The 12278-nt window shown below is 35.3% G+C and overlaps 2 protein-coding genes and 1 long non-coding RNA gene across 5 annotated transcripts; all 3 read left to right on the top strand.

The window, feature by feature from the left end:
- The first annotated feature begins 83 nt into the window (after positions 1-83).
- On the top strand, positions 84-536 carry LOC104799799. Its single transcript, XR_769615.1, has 3 exons — positions 84-205; positions 281-380; positions 460-536. It is a non-coding gene; the product is annotated as an uncharacterized LOC104799799 (long non-coding RNA).
- A 114-nt stretch (positions 537-650) lies between these two features.
- Positions 651-1238, top strand: LOC104799860. The gene is made up of 2 exons (XM_010522538.2): positions 651-760; positions 837-1238. The coding sequence occupies exons 1-2, from the start codon at positions 698-700 to the stop codon at positions 1236-1238; spliced, it is 465 nt and encodes a 154-aa protein (XP_010520840.1). The 5' UTR covers positions 651-697.
- Positions 1239-2287: 1049 nt separating this feature from the next.
- LOC104799797 (MADS-box protein AGL24-like) lies at positions 2288-9755 on the top strand. Of its 3 annotated transcripts, none has more exons than XM_010522447.2 (9): positions 2288-2500; positions 2782-2968; positions 4045-4126; positions 6824-6885; positions 6987-7086; positions 7553-7594; positions 8496-8537; positions 8703-8863; positions 9580-9755. In XM_010522447.2, exons 2-9 carry the CDS (start codon positions 2787-2789, stop codon positions 9596-9598), a joined length of 690 nt encoding a protein of 229 aa, XP_010520749.1. In that variant the 5' UTR covers positions 2288-2500; positions 2782-2786; the 3' UTR covers positions 9599-9755. The 3 variants fall into 3 exon arrangements, with proteins under 3 accessions (XP_010520749.1, XP_010520751.1, XP_010520750.1); XM_010522448.2 differs by having other exon boundaries at positions 2290-2500; positions 4048-4126; XM_010522449.2 differs by lacking the exon at positions 7553-7594 and having other exon boundaries at positions 2289-2500.
- The last annotated feature ends 2523 nt before the right edge of the window (positions 9756-12278 follow it).

Raw genomic sequence — 12278 nt, 5'->3', positions numbered from 1 at the left:
AAAAAAAGAATAAACAACCAAACAGACCATTTCACACCGTAGATGGACCGGAGTACGGTAATGTTGTCATGGATATTCCGCAATGTTTCTACAGAAAAGGACGATGTGGTGGTCGAGAAATCGATGCACATTTATCGGACAAAGATTACCATGTGGTCCACACGTATGTTTTGTTGAACTGTGAAGAAGTTCTACCGTTCGAAAGGTGCGTATATACGTATTTATTTTTGGGTTCCATGGATAGTTAAACTTTTATAACTTGTCTTGTGGTTTTTTGTAGGATTTTTGATGATCAGGTATTCAATACGTACGGTGATGTAAACGATGATCAGTTAAGCCAGATTAAAGAGAACGGATTCGCAACCTGGTTAAAAGAATTTGTACGTAATTAATTAAATAATATCGCATATGGAAGAACACTAACCACATGCCAAATTGTTGCTTGATTTTTTTTTACAGATTGAATCATTGCAAGAAGATCATCCATTGTGGTTACACGAGTTAGTTCAAGGTCCCATTCGGCTGGTCAAATGTTGTTTAATTATTTTGTTTGTAGGCTCAAAAAGAAGGTGTAGAACCGTCGGTTCTACGAGTTCTTCAGGAGACACACCGTCGATCGGACGGTACATATGTGAATGAGCGGGTCCAGGAGATCGAGGAGTTGGTGCAGTCCAAGATCGACGATAAAGTCTCCCAGATGGACGAGAGTTCTGCTTCTACACAACTCTCGACAACCGAAGTTAACAGCCTATATCTAGAGGTAAATATTTATAAAATTAATAGTTCTGAATTTTAAAAATATATGATTGTATGCTAATTTTTCTTTCGTTGTATAGGTTGTCCATCCGGATGCCAAGGGCCGTATCTATGGTATCGGCACCTTGGCATCTCAACTGGGCGGGGGAGAAACTTCTGCTCCGGCGATTACTCACCATGTCGCGCTAACGCGTCAAGTGGAAGAGTTGAAACGCTCCCAAGAGCGGACGAATGCAGAACTGGCAGAGGCCCGGGCGAAGATCGAAGAGTTCGAGCAACATCGGGAGAAGCTACAGAAGCTCTCCGAGACCGAAGCGAGGATCGTACGCTTCGAGGAGATGATGCAGCGCCTCACACCGTTCATGCCGCCTATATTCGACCAGTATGGCTTTCCGACGACATCTCGGCAGCCAGATGCTCCTGAGGACGATCCAGAGGACGCACCCACCAATCTCGACAACGATGCACCGGTAGATCCGTAGATGTATTTGTATTATAACTCTTTCTAAATTATTGTATTATACTTTTTTTTTAAATATGAATCTTTTTTTGTTTTTAATTAATTCGTATTTTTATTTATGAATTTGTTTTAATAATTGATTTTTAAAATCTTTAAATTAATAACAAATTTTTTATTTTTTAATTATTTTTACAAAGTTTGCGACGGATGCAACTCCGTCGTAATCCGTCGTTACGTTCGAAAATTAATAATGCGACGCATACACGACGGATATCTGCCGTCGGTAACTTGCTACGGACCAACTCCGTCGGAATCCGTCGTTACGTTCGAAAATTAATAAAGCGACGCATAAACGACGGATATCTGCCGTCGGTAACTTGCTACGGATAATTCCGTCGCAATGTGCGACAAACATAAACGCGACGGTCTACGACGGTTTATTTCCGTCGGTAATATACCGACGGAAATGTCCGTCGTAAATTTGCGACGGTGAAACCGACTGAAACAAATTTGCGACAGCTATGTACCGACGGATTTGTGCCCGTCGTGACCCGTCGCAAAATATCTGTTGCGACGGATATGTGTTCGCGGTGCGACGGATACGTCCGTCGCATATGCGATGTATTTTTGTAGTGTACATCATTATTGCAATATTTAGAAAGAAAAAAAATCATATGAACTATGAACGGGATGAGGAAAAGGTAACGACCTATGGGAATCTCTTTGAAAACCAGAAATAATAAATATCACTTCGTTTCATTTATCGCTCGACAATCCACCACACAAGAAAATCTAGTACGAGTATTTTATTAATTTCACGAAACCAGACAAAGTTGAACTTTTGGAATAGGTTTTAGTCATTGCAAAAAATTAAACAAAAATACGATGTGAATTGTTTTCCTTAAGAGTAACCACATATAATGATATAATATTATAATATGAATTTAAGAGCACACTGTCGCATTCCCATCTCTCTCTCTCTCTCTCTCTCTCTCTCTCTTGCTCGCTCATACACACGCATGTGCACATCACAAAACACAAGTATATTTCGATACTTTTTTGGGCAAAGTGTTAAAAATCCATGCTCCTTTGATAAGTGTCGAGAGACACTGTTTAGCTATAAAAAGTAGCCTCATCTTTCCTTTATTGAACACACAAATCTCTCTCTCTCTCTCTCTCTCTCTAGATCAGGAAAAAGCAAAATCCCACTTTCATCCTTCTTCCATTTTTGGTGAGTGGTGGAGAGATTGCAAAACCTAATCCGGCTTCCTCCATCTCGAAAAGGTAAATCAATCCCTCAAAATCAGATCTTTCTTCTTGAGCATTGATGGGCTTCGTAGATCTGTTCCCTTTTCTTTTCTGGGTTTCCCTCTTTGGGTTTATTAACTTTTCTCCAACTGGATCTGATCCTGATCCTCTTTCTCGCTCTACCCAGCTAGGGTTTTCAGACAACCGTATAACCCTTTTGAGTTTATGATCAACTTAGTGATTTGTCTGAGGTTTGAGGTTTAATCACGCAAATTTCACCTGATTTATTTCTTTTTTCTTCGATGTTTCTTGATTAGAGGATATGGCGAGAGAGAAGATAAGGATAAAGAAGATAGACAACGTGACTGCGAGGCAAGTGACCTTCTCTAAGAGAAGAAGAGGAATCTTCAAAAAAGCTGAAGAGCTCTCCGTTCTCTGCGATGCTGAAGTCGCTCTCATCATCTTCTCCGCCACCGGAAAGCTCTTCGAGTTCTCTAGTTCAAGGTACATATATAACATGTATATATATATATATAAGTATGTACATGTGTATGTACATGTGTGTGTATACGGACATGTGTACGTATTTGTGTGTAAAAGTGTATAAATTTGAAAACTTTGTCAAATCGCCATGAAAATGTGAACATTTTCGATGTTTGTACAAAAGGGTTTGAGCGGTTAGAGACAAGTTAAGGGTTTACAAACACAAGGCAGGAGAATAAGAAGAATTAATGTGTGGTCGGAGAGGGGTAAACATGATGAGATATGATGATCACAAATTTCATTAGATTTAATGTTGTTTAATTTCATTGTTACATGTTTCTCGGGTTTGGAGATTATCCAGTGATGGAACCTGCATATATTCATAATGTTGTACAACTGGGTTCGTCCTTTTTTCATAAAATATAATGGCTTGGCTAATGGCTATGCATATAATGTGTGTGATATATATATATATATATATATATATATATATATATATATATATATGCATATTATATACGTAGTGGAATGATAGAGTATATTCTACCAATTACTTTTATGAGTTAACAGTGAGTTTATCAATCATTTGCGTTACTCATATGGCAATATATACATATATACATATAAATATATATAGGAGATGACCATGTGTATCTATATATATAGTGTTTAATTACTATAATTAGAATGGAGATTCTCGAGTCTTGACTAATGTCATGAGGTTAACACTAGCTTTAGCTTCCACAGATCCGTTCATTCGCTTGTGGTCATTTGACCGATGGAGGAATTAATCAAGTCTTAACCACAGCATGAGAGAAGTACATATGAACTTCAAAATATCCTTGAAGTTACATATATATATAATTTTAGGCAACTCCAAATATATATTAGTTAAGAGATGATGATATACATGCATGTGAGATCCCTTGAAATAATCAAGAATTCACAATATTAGTGTTCTTGAATTTATGTGTGTATAAACATTATGTGAGATCTAGATATGGAAGTTACATATTCACCAACTCGTTTACAACATATATATATATATATATATATATATATATGAGATAATTAATCTGCTTTTGTTATTGTGTTAGAAGAATGAGAGACATGTTGGCAAGGTATAACCTTCATGCTAGTAACCTCAACAAATTCAACCCTCCTCCTCTCGATATTCAGGTAATTACATAATTTTAAACTAATCTCTGTTTATTTCATTTCTGTTTTATTTTTTCATTCCTTACACACACACACACATGTATGCATGCATATATACATATATATATATGTGTGTGTGTGTGTGATCCTTATGTCAAATGTGTGGGAATTCCATGGTGCACACTAACTAAATGAAAAATGGTTAAACTATCCTGAAATATGTGCTTATTCAACAATGGTGTTTAAATAATGTTGTAGCTTTACGTGAGATACAGATACGTACGAAATTAATTTACAGGCTATTACATATGCATGAGGTTTACTTTCTGTATATCAATGGCGGTAATTTTGTTGATCTGTGCCATGAATGAAGGGGTATAATCTATCGTGGTTGTACCTTTATAATACATGTATAATTCTTGCCGATTCATGTGTTTTTCTTTAACATATAGACCGACCTACGTATGGATATTTTACCTATTGTAAATATCGAACACGCGAAAATTGTCCATGTTATGTAAAAGAATGTGATGGATATTGCTTGGTTATTTATGTGTTTTCATATATAAACACAAAACATTGGTATGATTTTGACCTACTGTAAATATTCAACAAGTGAAAATTTTCCATGTTATATATGTAACAAAAAGTATGAAGTCTTGCATGTTGTGCATGGTAAATGATGAATATTACTTGGTTTAGATTATGATAGAAATACAACAAGCACATTTCATCAAAAAAAAAAAAATTACTTGGTTATTCATGTGTTTTCTTCAACATAAACCAATATGAGTTTTACGTATTGCTTTCTTATTCATGTGTTTCATATATAAACACAAAACATATGTATGAATTTGCCCTATTGTAAAAATTCAACAATAAAAATTTTTCCATGTTATATATATATATATGTGTGTAAAAGAATAAGATGAATATTACTTGCTTGTTTTTTCTTTGATGAAACGTTTCGTATATTAATCAAAAAATGGGTTGTACATAGTATAGGATCCAAATCCACATTTAAGCTTTCGCTAGTTTTACCTAATCAAGAGATAAGCTTTACAGCAAAGCCTACCAATCTTCAATCAGGAACTTGTGAAATTGTTAAAGAGTACCATTTCTGAAGCAAAATGTTGCTTTGACGGTGTCCGATCTGTTGCAGCGACAGTAGTATAGTTCGCACCGATTGGCCTATCCGAACGTAAAGAATCTGTGGGGTAGATGCTGAACTCTAAAAAACTCTAGAGTTTCGTTCCATCCAAACCTCATATACAGAATGTTGAATGAGGGTCTTCAGTAGTGTATGCCATTCACTATCATCAGATTGCGGGATCTGCTCCAACCACATGTGGCACCTCTATACATCAGTTAGGGGATTCCTCCCCATTGCATAAAATACATGTTGAGTTTTGAACCATGTTCCATCGCTTCAATCTATCTCGAGTTGACAGTCTCCCCTGCATTACCATCCATTGAATAAAAGCATACCTGAGAATCGCTCGTTTGAACTAAACCATATTAGCCCAGACCACTTCAGTAGAAGCCTGTCGCAGTAGCTTCCATGTGCTGGCCGCCGAGAAATTTTGTTTGTACACATTCCCTGTTTCTTTCCACTCAAACCTATCGTCTCCTTTAGCTTGAGTAGGCACCAGAATACTTAGGAGTTTGATGTGGAGCTCCTGGATTCTATGAGACCTCGCATCAGGCAGCAACCAATTACCTTCAGCTGTCGCATCACTGACTTTACCATTGATCAGGATTCTGAGGAGTCGAGGGCCTTCATCCCCGATATATGTAAGCAGAGGACCTAGATCAGACCAATTGTCATACCAATAGATGGTTATATTCCCATTTCCAATCCTGCATCTGATGAAGTTTCTCGCCAAGTCTTTCATCTTAAGAAGCTTACGAATATTCCATGACAGTCTAGGAGTCAGGAGAATATTCCAATATGACCCACTTTTCAACACATTTTTCCTCAGCCATGCCACCCAAAGCGAGCTTGCATCCTTGAAAATACTCCAAGCCATTTTAAGTCTGAAGACTGTGTTCAGCTCTTCCAGTTTATTCCTAGGCCTCCTTCCTTTCCAGGCTTACATATATTACTCCAAGCAACTCTTGCCCTACGTGAGCTCGAAGGGGAGTTTTTTCATAGAAAGGTGGAGCAAGACGCATCTATCTGCTTCAGGAGATACTTCGGCAGTAGGAAAACTTGACTTCAACTATTAATCATACCATATATAACGGTTGCGACAAGCTAGATCTTACCGGCATATGACAAGAATTTACTCGACCAACTACTGACTTTTTTCCTGACCTTCTCCATCAAAGGCTCGAAGTCTGCCTTAGCTATGAGTTTAAACAATTTACTCCAACTACAATATTACTTGCTTGTTGTGTTTTCTGAAACCATATAGGTATGAGTTTAAACGATTGTAAATATCAAACATGTGAAATTCTTCGATGTTATGTAAAAGAATACGATGGTTATTGTTTGCGTTGTTCACGTATTTTACTAAACATAAGCCATAGATATGAGTCTTACTTATTGTAAATATCGAACAAGCGAAAATCTTCCATGTTAATAAGGGATCTATATATATATATACACTTTTAGTAATTGAGCCAATGTATTATTCGATGTTGTGATTCAATGTTCATGTATGGAATTGAACAATCAGCTTAGCAATTGGTAAAATGTTTCTTTGTTACCTGCAGCTAGAGAATAGCAACCTCGTGAGACTGAGCAAAGAAGTTGAAGATAAAACCAAGCAGCTAAGGTACTTTCTTCATATTATATATATATATGTGTGTATGTTCTTGTGTGAGTGTGTATTCGTGTATAATTGTCATATCGGTTTTCAATTTGCAAATGTAACAGGCAACTGAGAGGTGAGGATCTCCAAGGTTTGAGCTTGGATGATTTGCAACGGCTGGAGAAATTGGTTGAATCAGGACTCGGCCGAGTTCTTGAGAAAAAGGTTGGCGTTAGTTTTTCATAACATATAGGATAGCTCTATCAATTTGAAACCCCGACGAAATATCTCTATCGTTCATGATCTTTCCTCGGGATGGATATTGGATCAAATGCCCAGATCGATTAACTTGGGTTTAAAGTAATACTATGTAGAGATTCTTACCCATATATATACAACAACATCGTCCTAGTCCCAAGTTTATTTGGGGACGACCGCATGGATTCTTCGATTTGAATCCATTGCAGGTGAGATATGACATAGTTTTGAATTTGCTGGTTGCCACCTACCGCAAAACCTTCCTCCTTTATCCGGGCTTGGGACCGGCTAAATACGAGCGAACCCATGTCTAGGCGGAGTTTCTTACCCATATATATATGCCATGTAAAAGATACTAAACATTGTGTTTGAGAGATTTCTGATCATATATATATATATGTTGATGAACACCAATGCTTCATGTTTTGTTCAGGGCGAGAGTATTATGGGCGAGATTTCTTCACTTGAGAAAAGGGTTAGTATAAGCATATAATGTTGGTATTTTTAGAGTAAATGAATGGGAATTTAGAATCTCTCAAAAGGATTCATGTTTAACGTGTATTACAAGTATGGTGGAGGAGTTAAATGCTTGTAAAAGACGTGGTATGAATTGGCTAAGTGTTAGGGATACGTCGAAAGAGTTTACGTTCGGTTTTGAACGTGAAAGGTAATCTCAGAAAAAATGGGAGGGCAGCTCGAAAATATGAGCTGGCAGCCTATTTTTTCTGAGGAATAAAGCTCATAAATAAATGGGCGGTAGCTCGGGAAAACCGGGAGGGCAGCCTGTTTTTCTGAGCAATTCAGAAATAAACGGGCGGGTAGCTCGACAAAACGGGCGGGCAGCCCGTTTTTTCTGAGCAGTTCGGATTGAGCGGAAAATCGCGACCGTTCGGGAAAAACTTCCGATTTCTTCACACCTTTCGACATTTGGAGTGTTGATTAACACCCCTGGACATCCTAACACAATTGATAACAGATCTTATTCGTTTTTTGAGAGATTTGAGAGCACTTTTGTGGTTGATCTTGCAAAACACCCACAAAGCCTTTTGTTCATCTTCTTCTTGCAATTTTCTTGTGTTTGTGTTCTTAGTAGAGCAAACTAAGATCACTTCTCTCTTCATTGTATCTCAAAGACGTATTCCGGAAAGTCCTTTGCTCGTATAGGACGGAATAACGTTTTTAGGAAAGTGTATCACGCATTGAAGAGTTATCCGGTTCCTATTTACTTTTCTGTTATTGTTCTTCTTTTTATATCCCAGATTCCTAACATATAATATAAAGTAATGTGTATTCAATATACACACACAAACACGCTCACAATACTTTTATGTATATATGTATGTATATGTTGATGATGAGTAACATGCAACGTGCAGGGAGCAGCGTTGGCGGAGGAGAACAGCAAGCTGAAAGAGAGGGTAAATTAGAACAACCTTTTCTCTTACCAGCACACGATCTGTCATACATTACATATAAGTTTTTTGTTGGGTAAATTACATTACATATAAGTTTATGAGCAAAACCAAATGTTATATATGTGCATACGCATATACATATTGTGCATGTGTGTACATATATGCCAGCTGATGACGTTGGAGAGAGGCAAAACGACCGCGTTTGGGGAAGGTGAAATTGTAGCAACGCGAGATGGGATATCGTTGGAATCAGCTCTGACGACCAATCTCTCTAGCTCTGCCAGTGGATCTCTCCCTGACGATTTCTCCGACACTTCGCTTAAACTCGCGTAAGACCCTCTGTTCTTGCACATATATATATATATATGTCTGTGTGTACGTGTGTTTTTTTTTTTTGTTGAACTAGGTAGATAAGGTGTAAAGATTTTTTTGGGTAACCGGGTGTTCTAGACAAAGATTCATATTAATTTCGAGGTTAGACTAGAGTCAGCCATGTCATTTAGAATATAAACTCTTCTCAAACTTGAGATTCGAACCCGGATTAGGATAGACGATTTGCGTCCCGTTTCATCGGTTAGAATACTCGAATTTGGGTTACAAATTATTATTGAGAATTAGGGATAGTGAGCAGAAATTTAAATTCTCTGCATATTTGGTTGAGTTCAATCCGGGTTTTGGTGCGAAGTAGACGAAACTCGAACCCTAATAAAATACGAACCAAATCAACTTCTTGTTTTTTTTTTTTGTAATAGTTGATTAAATTTAATATAGAAGGTCGATTATTGTCATAATGTTGCTAATCAGAGTAATGTTGAAGTCGTCTTCATGGTGTGAGGTAGATTTATTTAGCCTTTTGTGTTATGGGAGAATAATATTATTAAATGCTGAATTATGGATGAGAATTTACACTATACAATATTTAGATTTATGTAACTATTTCATGTATAACAGATATTATTTAATTTGGTCCGACTAGTACCATATGTTTGTTTCTCCTGGATTTTACCAATTTTTTTTTTAAATTTCTTCGGCTTATTTCTTGTAGGCTTCCCTTTTCCTCGTGATTCTAGAGACAGAAAGAGACATTGGAGAATTAAAATAACTTTTTTTTTTCGATTTCCCTTTTTTCCTGGAAATTATATGGATTATGAAATGTTATATATATTGCAACTAATGATCGAATAACGTGATCATAAAATATCAGTTATTTACATTTATTCAGTGCAATAGAGTATCGGAATGGTGACTATGAGGTGAATGATACGAATAGATTATGTAAAATATATAATTATATTTGAATAAATTTAGAATTGAGTAAAATGGTTCTATAATGTAAAAATATATAAAATTGAAAATATTAGTAGGCCGAATTTAAATTTGATCAGTCGAAAATGTAAAAAAAATGAAATTAAATGCATGCTAAAAAGGCTGTTCGTGTCAAATAGAAATGCTTAAATTAAGTTTCTTCTGCAGTGGTAGGTAGACAATAAATTAAAGAAAAAATTTAAATAAATAAAGTAATTTATTCAAATTTCGTAGACAAATAAATAAATTTTTTATTTTCTAAAAATTACACTAATTTATAATTTTTCTAAAAAAATTACATGAATTTTAATTACGTTAACTAAATAATGCTTCTCACTGAAGTAAAACGAGATGGCTTGGACCGGATCGGACCTGTTCGTCTCGAGTTAACTCATTTTGACTCAGCTCGTTCGGCCCGTTTTTATATGAGTTAGAAAAGTTCTGACGAGATCAAATTGTAATTCATATTTATCTAATTATCCAAAAAATGGTTTAAAATTACCTAAAAATTAATAATTTGAAATCTACGTATAAGAATTTAAAGCCACTTAACATAGTATAAAATATTTAACATAACAATCTATAAAACCATATCTAAATAGAAAAAATAACAAAAAATCTTATCTCGCGTCACCAAACTAACATAAAAAGTATCATATATCAACTAACATCAAATATAACAAAAGATATAAACCAACGCTAACATATAATGAATTCTAATTTTCTACGTCATCAATTTTAGTTTGATCTCCACTTTCATTTTGATTTGTATTTTCAATTTCTACAACAAAAAGGTATTTTTTGTGCTAGCCCGGGAGCTGACCAGCTGGTCTGGTTGGGTTCGCGCTCGCAGCGAGCTGACCCGTTCAGCCCATTTTTATTTGGTCTTTTATTTTTTTAGCTCAACTCGGAAAAAAACGAGTCAACCGCGAGGTGGCTCACGAACCTGACTCATTTTGACATCATTATGATGAACGGTATTAACGTGATTCGTTGTACATCAACATGTGATATTTTTTTGCCGTATCAAATAAATACCAATAAAATAAAAATAATAAAAATAAAAAATAAATACTAAAAATTAAAAACATTTAAAAATATACACAAATATATATGTATATATATACAAGCATACATCTCAATATATATACACCCACATACATATAAATATATACACACACAAATAGACATATACATATATACATACTTTTATAAAAATTAAAAAATTAAAAAATTAAAAATTAAAAAAATCATTAAAATAGAAAAATAAAAATATATACATATATATATATATATATATATATAATAATCCACAATAAAAATGGTTGAATCAATATCATAATACTGTAATATGATTACAGAAGTGGGTGGAGAATCAAATGTGTTATACTAAATTAGTGGTTTACACATATGTTAGTACCAAATCACTTTCAGATTTATAAATACGCCACTTCAACGTTCCACGTCAAAAAGATAAAAAAAAATTTATACATTTATACGCATACTTATCAATTTTGATCCAAACATTGAAGTACGATCCGAACCCATCTAAAAAATATATCGGATTTTGGACCTAAATTTTTTTACCCAAAAAATTTTAAACTTTCAGATCAGATTTGAATGGCCCGAAAACTAGATATAATTTTTTTTTTATATGAAACTAATGCAAAAAATGTAAACAAGGAAGGAATTGACTTGGTTTTAACTTGAGTAGGGGTTCTATGGGACTGAGTTTTGACCTTGGTTATATAGACCTAAAAAAGTTTACCCGAGCTCAAACTTAGGGGTGTCAATTTGGGTCTGAGACCCGAAGTTCGGCCCGATTCACCTCGAAAATTAGCGGACTTCAGACCTACGTTTTTCGACCCGAAAAAAATCGGACTTTCGAGACAGGTTCGAATCGGGTTTCGGACTCGAGTCGGGTCGACCCGAAAGCCCGATATTTAAAAAAATAAGAAAAAAATAGATTTACATATTTTTTATGCTGGTCGACCCGGTCCGACCCGAACCCGATATATATAGGATCGAGTTTCATGTTTAACTATTTAGATCAGAAAAAATCGGGTCGGTCCAAACCCAAAACCTTCGGATCGAGTGCGGATTCGGACCCACCTGATTGACACCTCTACTCAAACCTTGGAGAGTGCGGATTTGAATTAGATCGGTTGGTTAGATACCCCTAATAAATATATATATATATAATATACATAAGCATATGGTAGTGGGGTCACATGTCCCATTTTATAAAAAAAATATTTAATTTTTCAAGAAATTTTATAAAAATTTAATTAAAATTATTAAATATCTCCATTATAAAATTAAATTTACTCTCATATTGCCCCATTTATAATATTTCCTAGAGTCCGCCATTATATATATATATATATATATATATATTTATGTGAATAAATGTAACAGGCAACTGAGAGGGGAGGATCT

Source organism: Tarenaya hassleriana, unplaced genomic scaffold, assembly GCF_000463585.1.
Source record: "Tarenaya hassleriana unplaced genomic scaffold, ASM46358v1 Cleome61, whole genome shotgun sequence".
NCBI lineage: Eukaryota > Viridiplantae > Streptophyta > Magnoliopsida > Brassicales > Cleomaceae > Tarenaya > Tarenaya hassleriana.
Note: the sequence above shows the minus strand (reverse complement) of the source record. Positions and strands in the feature narration are given on the sequence as shown.

Bases quoted from the DNA above. Each gene is read 5' to 3' on its own strand.
- LOC104799860 (XM_010522538.2), top strand. From the start codon at position 698: ATGGACGAGAGTTCTGCTTCTACACAACTCTCGACAACCGAAGTTAAC. The intron at 761-836 runs GTAAATATTTAT...TTCGTTGTATAG, and splicing joins TTAACAGCCTATATCTAGAG to GTTGTCCATCCGGATGCCAA.
- LOC104799797 (XM_010522447.2), top strand. From the start codon at position 2,787: ATGGCGAGAGAGAAGATAAGGATAAAGAAGATAGACAACGTGACTGCG. The intron at 4,127-6,823 runs GTAATTACATAA...TGTTACCTGCAG, and splicing joins CTCCTCCTCTCGATATTCAG to CTAGAGAATAGCAACCTCGT. The intron at 7,595-8,495 runs GTTAGTATAAGC...TGCAACGTGCAG, and splicing joins TTTCTTCACTTGAGAAAAGG to GGAGCAGCGTTGGCGGAGGA.